General features: G+C 51.2%; 1 protein-coding gene across 1 annotated transcript in view; it reads right to left on the bottom strand.

Annotated features, from left to right (window-relative positions):
- Positions 1 to 1532: 1532 nt before the first annotated feature.
- The window catches only part of grin2aa (glutamate ionotropic receptor NMDA type subunit 2A a), a 346195-nt gene continuing 329699 nt past the window's right edge, over positions 1533 to 18028 (bottom strand). The window contains exons 12-15 of the mRNA XM_090194485.1: positions 17689 to 17876; positions 11017 to 11255; positions 4301 to 4517; positions 1533 to 4057 (exon numbers count right to left, since the gene is read on the bottom strand). Of these exons, the coding sequence (XP_090050611.1) occupies positions 2334 to 4057; positions 4301 to 4517; positions 11017 to 11255; positions 17689 to 17876 (2368 nt within the window). The 3' untranslated portion in view covers positions 1533 to 2333. The remainder of the gene's footprint in view (positions 4058 to 4300; positions 4518 to 11016; positions 11256 to 17688; positions 17877 to 18028) is intronic.

The following is an 18028-nucleotide window of genomic DNA, read 5'->3' on the forward strand; positions in this document are numbered from 1 at the left end:
AGCCAATTCCAGATCCAAGCCCCCCTCCTCCCTTCCAACTGTCCACATCCTATCTCTCTCTCCTGATTCCTCCTCCTCTCTCTCTCCTGATTCCTCCTCCTAACTATCTCTCTCTCCTGATTCCTCCTCCTCTCTCTCTCCTGATTCCTCCTCCTCTCTATCGCTCTATCTCTCCTGATTCCTCCTCTCTTTCTCTCTCTGCTGATTCCTCCTCCTCTCTATCTCTCTCCTGATACCTCCTCCTCTCTATCTCTCTCTCCTGATTCATCCTCCTCTCTCTCTTTCTCTCCTGAATCCTCCTTGTCTCTATCTATCTCTCTCCTGATTCCCCCTCCTCTCCATTTCCCTCTCTCCTGATTCATCCTTGTTTCTATCTCTCTCTTACCTGACTCCTTCTCCTCCTCTCTATATATATCTCCTGATTCCACCTCCTCTCTATCTCTCTCCTGATTCCTCCTCCTCTCTATTTATCTCTCCTGATTCCTCCTCCTCTCTCTCTCTCCTGAATCCTTCTCCTCTATATCTCTCTCCTGATTTCTCCTCCTCTCTATCTCTCTCCTGATTCCTCCTCCTAACTAGCTCTCTCTCATGATTCCTCCTCCTCTCTATATCACTCTCCTGATTCCTCCTCCTCTCTATCTCTCTCTCATGATTCCTCCTCCTCTCTATATCACTCTCCTGATTCCTCCTCCTCTCTATTCCTCTCTCTCCTGATTCCTCCTCCTCTCTATCTCGCTCCTGATTCCTCCTCCTCTCTATCTCTCTCTCTCCTGATTCCTCCTCCTCTCTATATCACTCTCCTGATTCCTCCTCCTCTCTATCTCTCTCTCTCCTGATTCCCCCTCCTCTCTATCTCTCTCTCCTGATTCCTCCTCCTCTCTATCTCCGTCTCTCTTGATTCCTCCTTCTCTCTATCTCTCTCTCCTGATTCCCCCTCCTCTCTATATCCCTCTCTCCTGATTCCTCCTTGTTTCTATCTCTCTCTTACCTGACTCCTTCTCCTCCTCTCTATATATATCTCCTGATTCCACCTCCTCTCTATCTCTCTCCTGATTCCTCCTAATCTCCATCTCTATATCCTGATTCCTCCTCCTCTCTATATCCCTCTCTAATGATCCCCCCTCCTCTCTATCTCTCTCTCCTGATTCCTCCTCTCCATCTCTCTCTCCTGATTCCTTCTCCTCTCCATCTCTCTCCTGATTCCTCCTCCTCTCTATCTCTCTCTCCTGATTCCTCCTCCCCTTTATCTCTCTCTCTCCTAATTCTACCTCCTCTACATCTCTCTCTCCTAATTCCTCCTCCTCTCTCTCTCTCCTGATTCCTCCTCCTCTCTCTCTCTCCTGAATCCTTCTCCTCTATATCTCTCTCCTGATTCCTCCTCCTCTCTATCTCTCTCCTGATTCCTCCTCCTATCTCTCTCTCCTGATTCCTCTTCCTCTCTATCTCGCTCTCCTGATTCCTCCTCCTCTCTATCTCTCTCTCTCCTGATTCCCCCTCCTTTCTAGCTCTATCTCTTCTGATTCCTCCTCCTCTCTATCTCTCTCTCTCCTGATTCCTCCTCCTCTCTATCTCTTTCTCTCCTGAATCCTCCTCCTCTCTATCTCTCTCTCTCCTGATTCCTCCTCCTCTCTATCTCTCTCTGCTGATTCCTCCTCCTCTCTATCTCTCTCTCTCCTGATTCCTCCTCCTCTCTATCTCTCTCTCTCCTGATTCCTCCTCCTCTCTATCTCTCTCTCTCCTGATTCCTTCTCCTCCTCTCTGTCTCTCTCTCTCCTGATTCCTCCTCCTCTCTCTTTCCTGATTCCTCCTCCTCTCTATCTCTCTCTCTTGATTCCTCCTCCTTCTCTCTTTCTCTCTCTCCTTATTCCTCTCCTACTGTCTTTCTGTCTGTCTGTCTCTCTGTCTGTCTGTCTGTCTGCCTGCCTGCCTGTCTGCCTGTCTGTCTGTCCATGAATCATATGACGGGCCAAACCTCTCACTACAACTCCCCTGGAATGAACAGAGAGATCAGTAGAGAGAGAGAGAGAGAGAGAGCGAGAGAGAGAGAGAGATCTACAACTCCCCTGGAAGGAACATATAGATTAGTAGAGAGAGAGAGAGCTTCAACTCCCCTGGAAGGAACAGAGAGATTAGTAGAGAGAGAGAGAGCTTCAACTCCCCTGGTACGTATATCTGGCTATAGTAGTAATAGTAGTAGTAGTTGTAGTAGCAGAAGAAGAAGAATAAGTGTGTCTATGGCATCCTAAGTGGATAGTAGATAGTTATAAACTATAATAAAACACAGCAGAAAGACTTCGTAATAACCCTACTAATAATTATAATCATTAAGTTAATTAAACGTCTGACTCCAGACTGGGTATCTTCTTATAAACCCGTCTATTGCTGAACTGGGCTGAGTTTAGTACCCCTCGCGGTGCGGCTGAGTAAGAACTTGTCTTATTGGCTACATAAGGCATCACATGCTCTGTAATGTACATGTCATTGGCTGGTATCCGTCCTCCGTCCCGGGAGCAGTAGGAAGCGGCGGATTTGACCGAGGATCTCAGATTGTTTTCGTTGCGTTGCGATGTTTTGAGCCCTCCTCCTCCTCCCAGCTGTTTGTAAATGTCGGAGGAGCTGCGTCCGTGGACGAGGCGCGTGTCGTCCCTCAGCGAAGACGCCATGAAGGGGTTGTCAGAGCCGTGTTCGGGGTACAGCGACTTGCTCCGTTTGTTCTCCTCCAGGTTGAACAGCATCGACCTGGAGCCCAACAGCTTGTCGGCCTGGCGGACGCTGAACAGGTTGGCGTAGGGAGAATCGTCCAGGAAGCAGCGGTCTTTCTCTTTGAGGCTGACGGAGCGAGCCGGACGACCCAGATCTATTTCTTTAGGCTTCTCCAGCATGATGTTGTCGAACGAGTGTTGGCGGGACATACGCAGCCGATTTCTCTTCTGGACGTGCGGACCGTCCGTCTGAGGCCAGTAGTGGCCGAACATCTCGTCCTGATGTTGATGCATTCCCTGGTTGGTCAGCAGGGCGTCCTGGAGCAGCTGGTCTTCGCTGATGTCGTAGAGGTTAGCAGTGTGGAGGCACGCTTCGCAGCGGTTGTAGGGCGAGCGGGCGGCGGCGGCGGCTGCGGCGGCGGCAACAGAAGCGGTGTTTGTGGGCGTGTAGTGACCCGGGGTGTAGCTGCTACTGGCAGGGAACTTGGACAGACAGGAGCGGCAGTGGGTCTGTTTGGAACGGTCGTTGGTCTCGTGGGGCGACAGGGACAAGCTCTTATCCTTCACGCCGTAGTGTTTGGAGTAAGTGGAGTCCGGGAGCAGGTCGACGTCGGCGTGGTGCAGCGGGGACGAGTTGAGGTGGATGATTGGCTGATCCTGACACTTCCTGTAGTTGTCGTTGTGGTCAGAGTAGATCTCCGGGTAGTCCAGGTCGTCGGCGGCCAGGCCTCGACTCTCGCGGTAGTGTAAAGGATCGGAGTTGAGATTGAGTTCTCTATCTGAGTCTATGGTGTAGATCTGTCCTTGTCCCTGTCCTCCCACTCCTCCACCCCCTCCGCTGCCCTGCTTAGTCTTTAAGTAGGACAGCTCCACTTCGCTGCAGTCCCTAGGGTATTTTGACGGCAACTGTCTTTTTTTTAATCCGTCCTTGTTCTTCAGGTGCTTGTTGTTTTCCGGGTCCTGGTACGAACCGCCTCCTCCTCGGCTGGAGCAGTCAGAGATGTCTGAGTGAGCTGCTTCCTCCGGAAGGTATCGCTGTGTCTTCATGGAGATGCGAGGGTCGGGGGACAGCATGTCGGGGCCGGGGACACCTGGACCCTGCCGCATTGTGTCCACGGACTTCTTCCACAGGCCTCTGGGTTTGGCGTTGGTCTGGGCGGCGTCCGCGCTCACCGCCACTTCCACAGAGTTTGGGTTTGACTCGTTGAGGGTCAGAGGGTGCTGTCCTCCTTGGAAGATGTAGTTGTTCAGGTGGTCTTTGTGTCGGTTGGCCAGGTACGCCTGGAGGTCGCCCGTATCGCCGTAGATCACCTCTTTAGGGGCGTAGCTTCGATTGTCGGCGTAGATGAAGTTACCTTAAAATAAAATATATATTTCAAATAACTGACTTGCCTAGTTAATATAAAGTAACAAATAAATAAAATATATATTGTTTTTAATGATTCGAAATGCATTTGTATCCACTATTTACGGTTGTAATGTGTTTGTAAAATAAGAAGAACCATCCTCATCGATTTAAAAAAAATGCCTTTATATCCACGATGTTGTGGTTGTAATGTGTTTGAATCAACAACAAAACAAATTGAGAGAGAAAAGACCTTTCTCAGCCATCATATCCATGATCATGGGCCCCGCCGAGTGCATGAACTCAGCCGCCCGCTTGGGGGAATTGATCCTGGACGTAGACAGGTTGGACATGTTGGTCATCTGTTTGGCTGACTTGATGAGCTTCAACATGTTAGCCTGAGGGCTAAAATCCAGCTCGGACTTCTTCTTCATGTCGATGTGGACGCCGTGGATACAACTCCAAATCCCCTACAGAGAGAGAGAGAGAGAGGGCGAGGAGGGAGATGGAGGAGAGAAAGGGAAGACAGGGGGAAAAATTAAGAGAGAGAGGAGGGAAGGTGGAGGAGAGAGAGAGACAGAGACACCGAGACAGAGAGAGACAGAGAGACCGAAACAGAGACACAGCGAAAGAGAGACACAGAGACAGAGAGACACAGAGACAGAGAGAGACAGAGACAGAGACAGAGAAAGAGAGGGGGAGAGAGCGAGAGAGAGAGAGAGAGAGAGAGAGAGAGAGAGAGAGAGAGAGAGAGAGAGAGGGAGAGAGAGAGACAGAGAGAGAGAGAGAGACAGAGAGACAGAGAGACAGAGAAAGAAAGAGAGAGACACAGAGAGAGAGAGAGAGAGAGAGAGAGAGAGAGAGAGAGAGAGAGACAGATTATCATCTATGGATCATCATTTGAAGTCTGACTGTTGTCTAAAAGTCTGTGTCTTCTGGTAACTATGACCCATGTTTCCTCAGTCCCAGTAAAGGATAATTCATCAGGATCACATTAGTATCGACTGACTCAGCATCTGATAAACAATCTCATTCATTTCTCTGAACAGTTAACATAATTACTTAGATAGTATTCCTAACCGTATTGAAATTAATATTACTACCCAGAAAGGTGCAGTGGAGGGAGACGGATTGTGTCTGTCCCTCTCCCCAGCCCCTACCTCCCTAATACCCCAGCCCCTACCTCCCTAATACCCCAGCCCCTACCTCCCTAATACCCCAGCCCCTCACCTCCCTAATACCCCAGCCCCTAGCTCCCTAATACCCCAGCCCCTACCTCCCTAATAACCCAGCCCCTACCTCCCTAATACCCCAGCCCCTCACCTCCCTAATACCCCAGCCCCTCACCTCCCTAATACCCCAGCCCCTACCTCCCTAATACCCCAGCCCCTACCTCCCTAATACCCCAGCCCCCTAATACCCCAGACCCTCACCTCCCTAATACCCCAGACCCTACCTCCATAATACCCCAGACCCTACCTCCCTAATACCCCAGCCCCTCACCTCCCTAATACCCCAGCCCCTACCTCCATAATACCCCAGACCCTACCTCCCTAATACCCCAGCCCCTACCTCCCTAATACCCCAGCCCCTACCTCCCTAATACCCCAGCCCCTACCTCCCTAATACCCCAGCCCCTACCTCCCTAATACCCCAGCCCCTAACTCCCTAATACCCCAGCCCCTACCTCCCTAATACCCCAGCCCCTCACCTCCCTAATACCCCAGCCCCTCACCTCCCTAATACCCCAGCCCCTCACCTCCCTAATACCCCAGCCCCTACCTCCCTAATACCCCAGCCCCTACCTCCCTAATACCCCAGCCCCTACCTCCCTAATACCCCAGCCCCTACCTCCCTAATACCCCAGCCCCTCACCTCCCTAATACCCCAGCCCCTACCTCCCTAATACCCCAGCCCCTACCTCCCTAATACCTAAGCAAGTACCTCCCTAATACCCCAGCCCCTACCTCCCTAATACCTAAGCAAGTACCTCCCTAATACCCCAGCCCCTACCTCCCTAATACCTAAGCAAGTACCTCCCTAATACCCCAGCCCCTACCTCCCTAATACCCCAGCCCCTACCTCCGTAATACCCCAGGAACCCACTTCCCTAATACCCCAGCCCCTACCTCCCTAATACCCCAGCCCCTACCTCCCTAATAACCCAGCCCCTCACCTCCCTAATACCCCAGCCCCTAACTCCCTAATACCCCAGCCCCTACCTCCCTAATAACCCAGCCCCTACCTCCATAATACCCCAGCCCCTAACTCCCTAATACCCCAGCCCCTGACTCCCTAATACCCCAGCCCCTACCTCCCTAATACCCCAGCCCCTACCTCCATAATACCCCAGCCCCTAACTCCCTAATACCCCAGCCCCTGACTCCCTAATACCCCAGCCCCTACCTCCCTAATACCCCAGCCCCTACCTCCCTAATACCCCAGCCCCTACCTCCCTAATACCCCAGACCCTACCTCCCTAATACCCCAGCCCCTGACTCCCTAATACCCCATCCCCTACCTCCCTAATACCCCAGACCCTACCTCCCTAATACCCCAGCCCCTACCTCCCTATACCCCAGCCCCTACCTCCCTAATACCCCAGCCCCTACCTCCCTAATACCCCAGCCCCTCACCTCCCTAATACCCCAGCCCCTAGCTCCCTAATACCCCAGCCCCTACCTCCCTAATACCCCAGCCCCTAACTCCCTAATACCCCAGCCCCTACCTCCCTAATACCCCAGCCCCTACCTCCATAATACCCCAGCCCCTAACTCCCTAATACCCCAGCCCCTGACTCCCTAATACCCCAGCCCCTACCTCCCTAATACCCCAGCCCCTACCTCCCTAATACCCCAGCCCCTACCTCCCTAATACCCCAGACCCTACCTCCCTAATACCCCAGCCCCTGACTCCCTAATACCCCAGCCCCTACCTCCCTAATACCCCAGCCCCTGACTCCCTAATACCCCAGCCCCTACCTCCCTAATACCCCAGCCCCTCACCTCCCTAATACCCCAGCCCCTAGCTCCCTAATACCCCAGCCCCTACCTCCCTAATACCCCAGCCCCTCACCTCCCTAATACCCCAGCCCCTAGCTCCCTAATACCCCAGCCCCTACCTCCCTAATACCCCAGCCCCTAACTCCCTAATACCCCAGCCCCTACCTCCCTAATACCCCAGCCCCTACCTCCCTAATACCCCAGCCCCTAACTCCCTAATACCCCAGCCCCTACCTCCCTAATACCCCAGCCCCTACCTCCATAATACCCCAGCCCCTAACTCCCTAATACCCCAGCCCCTGACTCCCTAATACCTCAGCCCCTACCTCCCTAATACCCCAGCCCCTACCTCCCTAATACCCCAGCCCCTACCTCCCTAATACCCCAGACCCTACCTCCCTAATACCCCAGCCCCTGACTCCCTAATACCCCAGCCCCTACCTCCCTAATACCCCAGCCCCTGACTCCCTAATACCCCAGCCCCTACCTCCCTAATACCCCAGCCCCTACCTCCCTAATACCCCAGACCCTACCTCCCTAATACCCCAGCCCCTGACTCCCTAATACCCCAGCCCCTACCTCCCTAATACCCCAGCCCCTGACTCCCTAATACCCCAGCCCCTACCTCCCTAATACCCCAGCCCCTCACCTCCCTAATACCCCAGCCCCTAGCTCCCTAATACCCCAGCCCCTACCTCCCTAATACCCCAGCCCCTCACCTCCCTAATACCCCATCCCCTAGCTCCCTAATACCCCAGCCCCTACCTCCCTAATACCCCAGCCCCTAACTCCCTAATACCCCAGCCCCTACCTCCCTAATACCCCAGCCCCTAACTCCCTAATACCCCAGCCCCTACCTCCCTAATACCCCAGCCCCTAACTCCCTAATACCCCAGCCCCTACCTCCCTAATACCCCAGACCCTACCTCCCTAATACCCCAGCCCCTGACTCCCTAATACCCCAGCCCCTACCTCCCTAATACCCCAGCCCCTGACTCCCTAATACCCCAGCCCCTACCTCACTAATACCCCAGCCCCTCACCTCCCTAATACCCCAGCCCCTAGCTCCCTAATACCCCAGCCCCTACCTCCCTAATACCCCAGCCCCTCACCTCCCTAATACCCCAGCCCCTAGCTCCCTAATACCCCAGCCCCTGACTCCCTAATACCCCAGCCCCTACCTCCCTAATACCCCAGCCCCTACCTCCCTAATACCCCAGCCCCTACCTCCCTAATACCCCAGACCCTACCTCCCTAATACCCCAGCCCCTGACTCCCTAATACCCCAGCCCCTACCTCCCTAATACCCCAGCCCCTGACTCCCTAATACCCCAGCCCCTACCTCCCTAATACCCCAGCCCCTCACCTCCCTAATACCCCAGCCCCTAGCTCCCTAATACCCCAGCCCCTACCTCCCTAATACCCCAGCCCCTCACCTCCCTAATACCCCAGCCCCTAGCTCCCTAATACCCCAGCCCCTACCTCCCTAATACCCCAGCCCCTAACTCCCTAATACCCCAGCCCCTACCTCCCTAATACCCCAGCCCCTACCTCCCTAATACCCCAGCCCCTAACTCCCTAATACCCCAGCCCCTACCTCCCTAATACCCCAGCCCCTACCTCCATAATACCCCAGCCCCTAACTCCCTAATACCCCAGCCCCTACCTCCCTAATACCCCAGCCCCTACCTCCCTAATACCCCAGCCCCTACCTCCCTAATACCCCAGACCCTACCTCCCTAATACCCCAGCCCCTGACTCCCTAATACCCCAGCCCCTACCTCCCTAATACCCCAGCCCCTGACTCCCTAATACCCCAGCCCCTACCTCCCTAATACCCCAGCCCCTCACCTCCCTAATACCCCAGCCCCTAGCTCCCTAATACCCCAGCCCCTACCTCCCTAATACCCCAGCCCCTCACCTCCCTAATACCCCAGCCCCTAGCTCCCTAATACCCCAGCCCCTACCTCCCTAATACCCCAGCCCCTAACTCCCTAATACCCCAGCCCCTACCTCCCTAATACCCCAGCCCCTACCTCCCTAATACCCCAGCCCCTAACTCCCTAATACCCCAGCCCCTACCTCCCTAATACCCCAGCCCCTACCTCCATAATACCCCAGCCCCTAACTCCCTAATACCCCAGCCCCTGACTCCCTAATACCCCAGCCCCTACCTCCCTAATACCCCAGCCCCTACCTCCCTAATACCCCAGACCCTACCTCCCTAATACCCCAGCCCCTGACTCCCTAATACCCCAGCCCCTACCTCCCTAATACCCCAGCCCCTGACTCCCTAATACCCCAGCCCCTACCTCCCTAATACCCCAGCCCCTCACCTCCCTAATACCCCAGCCCCTAGCTCCCTAATACCCCAGCCCCTACCTCCCAATACCCCAGCCCCTCACCTCCCTAATACCCCAGCCCCTAGCTCCCTAATACCCCAGCCCCTACCTCCCTAATACCCCAGCCCCTAACTCCCTAATACCCCAGCCCCTACCTCCCTAATACCCCAGCCCCTACCTCCCTAATACCCCAGCCCCTAACTCCCTAATACCCCAGCCCTTACCTCCCTAATACCCCAGCCCCTAACTCCCTAATACCCCAGCCCCTACCTCCCTAATACCCCAACCTAGTGCCTCCATACACCAATCATAACAGCCCCTATCCCTTCTCCTCTACCCACCATAACATTGACATTAAACCATACCCCTACACCCTAACCACTACCCCCTAACCATTATACACTAACCCTTACCCCCTACCCCCTAACCCCTACCACCTAACCCCTAACCCCTACCCCCTAATCCCTACCTTCTAACCCCTACCCCCTAACCCCTACACCCTAATCCCTACCTCCTAACCCCTACCTCATAACCCCTACCCCCTAATCCATACCTCCTAACCCCTACCCCCTAACTCCTACCTCCTAACCCCTACCCCCTAACCCCTACCCCCTAATCCATACCTCCTAACCCCTACCCCTACCCCTTCCACCAAACCCCTAACCCCTACCCCCTAATCCATACCTCCTAACCCCTACCCCCTAACCCCTACCCCTAACCCCTACCCCCTAACCTCTACCCCCTACCCCCTAACCCCTAACCCCTACCCCCCCAGTCTTACCCTGCTGATAGAGAACAGTAGTCCTGGTGTTCCCGTACAGACTCCAGTGAAACAGTATCTCTCCCTAACCTCTAACCTCTTATCCCTACCCCCTACCCCCCATTCTTACCCTGCTTATAGAGAACAGTAGTCCTGGTGTTCCCGTACAGACTCCAGTGAAACAGTATCTCTCCCTAACCTCTAACCTCTTATCCCTACCCCCTACCCCCCATTCTTACCCTGCTTATAGAGAACAGTAGTCTTGGTGTTCCCGTACAGACTCCAGTGAAACAGTATCTCTCCCTAACCTCTACCCCCTAATCCCTACCTTCTAACCCCTACCCCCTAACCCCTACACCCTAATCCCTACCTCCTAACCCCTACCTCATAACCCCTACCCCCTAATCCATACCTCCTAACCCCTACCCCCTAACTCCTACCTCCTAACCCCTACCCCCTAACCCCTACCCCCTAATCCATACCTCCTAACCCCTACCCCTACCCCTTCCACCAAACCCCTAACCCCTACCCCCTAATCCATACCTCCTAACCCCTACCCCCTAACCCCTACCCCTAACCCCTACCCCCTAACCTCTACCCCCTACCCCCTAACCCCTACCCCCTAACCCCTACCCCCCCAGTCTTACCCTGCTGATAGAGAACAGTAGTCCTGGTGTTCCCGTACAGACTCCAGTGAAACAGTATCTCTCCCTAACCTCTAACCTCTTATCCCTACCCCCTACCCCCCATTCTTACCCTGCTTATAGAGAACAGAAGTCCTGGTGTTCCCGTACAGACTCCAGTGAAACAGTATCTCTCCCTAACCTCTAACCTCTAACCCCTACCCCCTACCCCCCAGTCTTACCCTGCTTATAGAGAACAGTAGTCCTGGTGTTCCCGTACAGACTCCAGTGAAACAGTATCTCAACCTCCAGTAGAAGAGATGCTCTGATATGAAGGTAATGAGAGACAGTCCCATTGCGGTAGCCAGCATGTAAAACACTCCGGCCATGTTGTCGATGTCCAGCTGACTGGACATCACCTCGTTCTTCTCATGGTGACAGATCCCCGTTAGCCACTGAGCTTCCAGCTCCTCCATCTCACCTGGAGGGAGGGAGGGGAGAGAGAGAGGAGAGGAAGAGAGAGGGAGGAAGGGATAGGGGAGAAAGAGAGAGGGGGAAGGAGAGTGTGAGAGGAGAGAGATGAGAGAAAGAGAGAGAGAGAGAGAGGCAGATGATGGGAGAGAAGAGAGAGAGAGATAGACAGAGAGACAGGAGAGAAAGAGAGGGAGGAAGCGAGGGAGGAGAGAGAGGGGAGAGAGAGATAGAAAGAGAGAGAGAGAGAGAGAGAGGAGAGAGAGGCAGAGAGAGAGGCAGATGATGGGAGAGAAGCGAGAGAGAGAGATGAGAGAGAGATGAGAGAGAGGGGGGAGAAGTCAGAGAGCAGTAAAAAAAGGGAGGGAGAGAAATAAAAATATAATTCACTTTATTGTCTCGTCCTCCTCCTCCTCTTCCTCCTCCTCCTCCTCTTCCTCCTCCTCCTCCTCCTCCTCTCTCTGACATTTAAGGTCCCATTAATGTAATGGTATTACTGTCATTCAGCTTGAGTGCGACGTTTGTGTGTGTGTGTGTGTGTGTGTGTATGTGTGTGTGTGTGTGTGTGTGTGTGTGTGTACCTCCAAGCGTTGCAGAAACATTTGACATCACTAACCACATTATACACACAGGAAGGAGAGTGTCAGGGTCTGTCCCAAATGGTCCCTATTCCCTATATAGTGAACTACTTTATACTACAGCCCTATTCCCTATATAGTGCACTACTTTATACTACAGCCCTATTCCCTATATAGTGAACTACTTTATACTACAGCCCTATTCCCTATATAGTACACTACTCTATACTACAGCCCTGTTCCCTATATAGTGCACTACTTTATACTACAGCCCTATTCGCTATATAGTACACTACTTTATACTACAGCCCTATATAGTACACTACTTTATACTACAGCCCTATTCCCTATATAGTACACTACTCTATACTACAGCCCTATTCGCTATATAGTACACTACTTTATACTACAGCCCTATTCCCTATATAGTGCACTACTTTATACTACAGCCCTATTCCCTATATAGTACACTACTTTATACTACAGCCCTATATAGTACACTACTTTATACTACAGCCCTATTCCCTATATAGTACACTACTCTATACTACAGCCCTATTCGCTATATAGTACACTACTTTATACTACAGCCCTATTCCCTATCTAGTACACTACTTTATACTACAGCCCTATATAGTACACTACTTTATACTACAGCCCTATTCGCTATATAGTACACTACTTTATACTACAGCCCTATTCGCTATATAGTACACTACTTTATACTACAGCCCTATTCCCTATATAGTACACTACTTTATACTACAGCCCTATTCCCTATATAGTACACTACTTTATACTACAGCCCTATATAGTACACTACTTTATACTACAGCCCTATTCCCTATATAGTACACTACTTTATACTACAGCCCTATATAGTACACTACTTTATACTACAGCCCTATTCGCTATATAGTACACTACTTTATACTACAGCCCTATTCCCTATATAGTACACTACTCTATACTACAGCCCTATTCGCTATATAGTACACTACTTTATACTACAGCCCTATATAGTACACTACTCTATACTACAGCCCTATTCGCTATATAGTACACTACTTTATACTACAGCCCTATATAGTGCACTACTTTATACTACAGCCCTATTCCCTATATAGTGCACTACTTTATACTACAGCCCTATTCCCTATATAGTGCACTACTTTATACTACAGCCCTATATAGTACACTACTTTATACTACAGCCCTATTCGCTATATAGTACACTACTTTATACTACAGCCCTATATAGTACACTACTTTATACTACAGCCCTATTCGCTATATAGTACACTACTTTATACTACAGCCCTATTCCCTATATAGTGCACTACTTTATACTACAGCCCTATTCCCTATATAGTGCACTACTCTATACTACAGCCCTATTCCCTATATAGTGCACTACTTTATACTACAGCCCTATTCCCTATATAGTGCACTACTCTATACTACAGCCCTATTCCCTATATAGTACACTACTTTATACTACAGCCCTATTCCCTATATAGTGCACTACTTTATACTACAGCCCTATTCCCTATATAGTGCACTACTTTATACTACAGCCCTATATAGTGCACTACTTTATACTACAGCCCTATTCCCTATATAGTACACTACTTTATACTACAGCCCTATTCCCTATATAGTGCACTACTTTATACTACAGCCCTATATAGTACACTACTTTATACTACAGCCCTATTCCCTATATAGTGCACTACTTTATACTACAGCCCTATATAGTGCACTACTCTATACTACAGCCCTATTCCCTATATAGTGCACTACTTTATACTACAGCCCTATTCCCTATATAGTGCACTACTCTATACTACAGCCCTATATAGTACACTACTTTATACTACAGCCCTATTCCCTATATAGTGCACTACTTTATACTACAGCCCTATTCCCTATATAGTGCACTACTTTATACTACAGCCCTATTCCCTATATAGTGCACTACTTTATACTACAGCCCTATTCCCTATATAGTGCACTACTTTATACTACAGCCCTATTCCCTATATAGTGCACTACTCTATACTACAGCCCTATTCCCTATATAGTGCACTACTTTATACTACAGCCCTATATAGTGCACTACTTTATACTACAGCCCTATTCCCTATATAGTACACTACTTTATACTACAGCCCTATTCCCTATATAGTGCACTACTTTATACTACAGCCCTATATAGTGCACTACTTTATACTACAGCCCTATTCCCTATGTAGTGCACTACTTTAGACAAGGGCCCTAGTGGACTAATTAGGGAATAGTATTCAATAGTTGGACAACGTCAAAGTGTCCCAGAGGGCTTCATTTATATGTTCCTCATTTTACAGAAGAGACAGGTTCTCTAAGGAGAGATCTCACTGTCCCTTACTGAGACGCCCGCTTCCTTAAGCAGAGGGAGATATCTCTTCTGTTTCTCTCTCTATCTTCTCTCTCTGTCTCTCTTCTCTCTCTCTCTCTCTCTTCTCTCTCTCTGTTTCTCTCTCCCTGTTTCTCTCTCTATCTTCTCTCTCTGTCTCTCTCTCTATCTTCTCTCTCTCTCTCTGTTTCTCTCTCTATCTTCTCTCTCTCTGTCTCTCTCTCTCTATCTTCTCTCTCTGTCTCTGTTTCTCTATCTTCTCTCCATATGTCTCTCTGTTTCTCTCTCTCTCTAGCCTCAATTGTTCAGCTCATGGACTCTACAAGGTGTTGAAAGTGTTCCACAGGGATGCTGGCCCATGTTGACTCCAATGTTTCACACAGTTGTGTCAAGTTGGCTGGATGTCTTTGGGTTGTACCTCTATCTCCCTTCCTCCACAATCTCCACCTCCCCCTCCTCCTCCATCTCCTCCTCTATCTCCTCTTCCTCCACAATCTCCACAATCTCCACCTCCCCCTCCTCCTCTATCTCCTCTTCCTCCACTATCTCCACCTCCCCCTCCTCCTCCATCTCCTCCTCTATCTCCTCTTCCTCCACAATCTCCACAATCTCCACCTCCCCCTCCTCCTCTATCTCCTCTTCCTCCACTATCTCCACCTCCCCCTCCATCTCCTTCTCTATCTCCTCCTCTATCTCCTTCTCTACCTCCTCCTCTACCTCCTCCTCCATCTCCTCCTCTACCTCCTCCTTCCATCTCCTCCTCTATCTCCTTCTCTATCTCTACCTCCTCCTCTATCTCCCCTTCCTCCACAATCTCCATGTCCACCTCCTCCTCTATCTCCTCCTCTATCTCCTCCATTTCTATCTCCTCCCCCTCCTCTATCTCCCCCTCCTCTATCACCTCCATCTCTATCTCCTCCTCTATCTCCTCCTCCTCCTCCACAATCTCAACCTCCCCCTCCATCTCCACTATCTCCACCTCCCCATCCAACTCCTCCTCTATCTCTACCTCCTCCTCTATCTTGTCTTCCTCCACTATCTCCATCTCCCCCTCCATCTCCTCCTCTATCTCCCCCTCCTCCTCTATCTCCTCCATCTCTATCTCCTCCTCCATCTCCCCCTCCTCCTCCATCTCCTCCTCTATCTCTGCCTCCTCCTCTATCTCCCCTTCCTCCACAATCTCCACGTCCACCTCCTCCTCTATCTCCCCTTCCTCCACAATCTCCACCTCCCCCTCTATCTCCTCCTCCTCCTCTATCTCCTCCACCTCCTCCATCTCCTCCTCCATCTCCTCCTCCGCCTCTATCTCCTCCTCTATCTCCTCCTCTATCTCCTCCTCCTCCTCCACCTCTTCTATCTCCACCTCTATCTCCTCCTCCTTCTCTATCTCCTCCTCTATCTCCTTCTTCTCTATCTCCACCTCCTCCTTTATCTCCTCCTCCCACTCCTCCTCCTCTATGTCCTCTTCCTCCTCCTCCCCTTCTCCTCCTCCTCCCACTCATCCTCCTATACCTCCTCTTCCTCCTCCCCTTCTCCTCCTCCTCCCACTCCTCCTACTCTTCCTCCTCCCCTTCTCCTCCTCCTCCCAGTCCTCCTCCTCTACCTCCTCTTCCTCCTCCCCTTCTCCTCCTCCTCCCACTCCTCCTCCTCTACCTCCCACTCCTCCTCCCCTTCCCACGCCCCCTTCTCTTCCCACGCCTCCTCCTCCTCCTCCTCTTCCTCCTCCCCTTCTCCTCCTCCTCCCACTCCTCCTCCTCTACCTCCCACTCCTCCTCCTCTACCTCCCACTCCTCCTCACCTAACCACTCCTCCTCCTCTACCTCCTCTTCCTCCTCTTCCTCCCACTCCTCCTCCTCAACATCCTCTTCCTCCTCCTCCCCTCATCCTCTACCTCCTCTACCCCCCCCCTCCTCCTCCTCCTCCTCCTCCTAACATACATAATGTTCAGTAGATATACCACAGTGTGTAACGTGATGGTGACTTGTTGTGAGTGAAGCAGCTGGGAGTCACATACAGGCTGGATCAGAGAAGAATACATTACAATTTATACATTATAATGACTTACACACACACACACACACACACACACACACACACACACACACACACACACACACACACACAGAAACAGAAACAGACAGACCCCCCATGTTTACAGCTGACTCTACATCAAAGGTTTCTATATATTCACAGCGTTCCCTTTTTTGACGCCGACCATGGGGTACAGTGTGTGTGTGTGTGTGTGTGTGTGTGTGTGTGTGTGTGTGTGTGTGTGTGTGTGTGTGTGTGTGTGTGTGTGTGTGAGAGAGAGAGAGAGAGAGAGAGAGAGAGAGAGAGAGACACACAAATTTGACCCCAATAACTACCGTGGGATATGCGTCAACAGCAACCTCGGGAAAATTCCTCTGCATTATCATCAACTGCAGACTCGTACATTTCCTCAATGAAAACACCAAGTATTCCGCTTCCAAATTGACAAACCAAGGCATCGTCTTCGCATCGTCTTCTTTTACCGTACAACAGACCACGTATTCACCCTGCACACCCTAATTGACAACCAAACAAACCAAAACAAAGGCAAAGTCTTCTCATGCTTTGTTGATTTCACAAAAGCCTTCGACTCAATTTGGCATGAGGGTCTGCTATACATATTGATGGAAAGTGGTGTTGGGGGAAAAACATACGACATGAAATCCATGTACACAAACAACAAGTTAAAATAGGCGAAAATCACACGCAAATTTCTTCCCACAAGGCCGTGGGGTGAGACAGGGTTGCAGCTTAAGCCCCACCCTCTTCAACATCTATATCAATGATTTGGCGCGGGCACTAGAACAGTCTGCAGTGAGAAGAGTCCCCTAAGCAAGCTGGTCCTGGCGTTTCCAGTAGGACCCTCTATTCAGAGCGATGTGTGTGTGTGTGTGTCTCACCGTCTCCTATAATAGCCAGTATAGCCAGGTCCACCTGGCGTTTCCAGTAGGACCCTCTATTCAGAGTGATGTGTGTGTCTGTGTGTCTCACCGTCTCCTATAATAGCCAGTATAGCCAGGTCCACCTGGCGTTTCCAGTAGGACCCTCTATTCAGAGTGATGTGTGTGTGTGTCTCACCGTCTCCTATAATAGCCAGTATAGCCAGGTCCACCTGGCGTTTCCAGTAGGACCCTCTATTCAGAGCGATGTGTGTGTGTGTGTGTGTCTCACCGTCTCCTATAATAGCCAGTATAGCCAGGTCCACCTGGCGTTTCCAGTAGGACCCTCTATTCAGAGCGATGTGTGTGTGTGTGTGTCTCACCGTCTCCTATAATAGCCAGTATAGCCAGGTCCACCTGGCGTTTCCAGTAGGACCCTCTATTCAGAGCGATGTGTGTGTCTGTGTGTCTCACCGTCTCCTATAATAGCCAGTATAGCCAGGTCCACCTGGCGTTTCCAGTAGGACCCTCTATTCAGAGAGATGTGTGTGTGTGTCTCACCGTCTCCTATAATAGCCAGTATAGCCAGGTCCACCTGGCGTTTCCAGTAGGACCCTTTATGCAGAGCGATGCCGTAGCCGGTGGTGGCGAAGATGTACCCGCTGCCGATGGTGACCAGCTTACAGCCCTCGTCTCGACCCGCTGCATAGTTCAACACAGCAGCATCGTAGATGAAGGCATCCAGTTTACTGAGAAGGACAGAAAGAAGACAGAGAGAGAAACATAGAGAGACGCAGAGAGAAACAGAGAGAGAGAGAGAGAAAGAGAGAGAGAGAGAGACAGAGAGGGAGAGAGAGACAAAGAGAGAGTCACAGAGAGAGACAGAGAGGGAGAGAGGGAG

The sequence above is a fragment of the Oncorhynchus mykiss genome, chromosome 13 (assembly GCF_057628025.1).
Source record: "Oncorhynchus mykiss isolate SJ-2025 chromosome 13, ASM5762802v1, whole genome shotgun sequence".
In the NCBI taxonomy this organism is placed as follows: domain Eukaryota; kingdom Metazoa; phylum Chordata; class Actinopteri; order Salmoniformes; family Salmonidae; genus Oncorhynchus; species Oncorhynchus mykiss.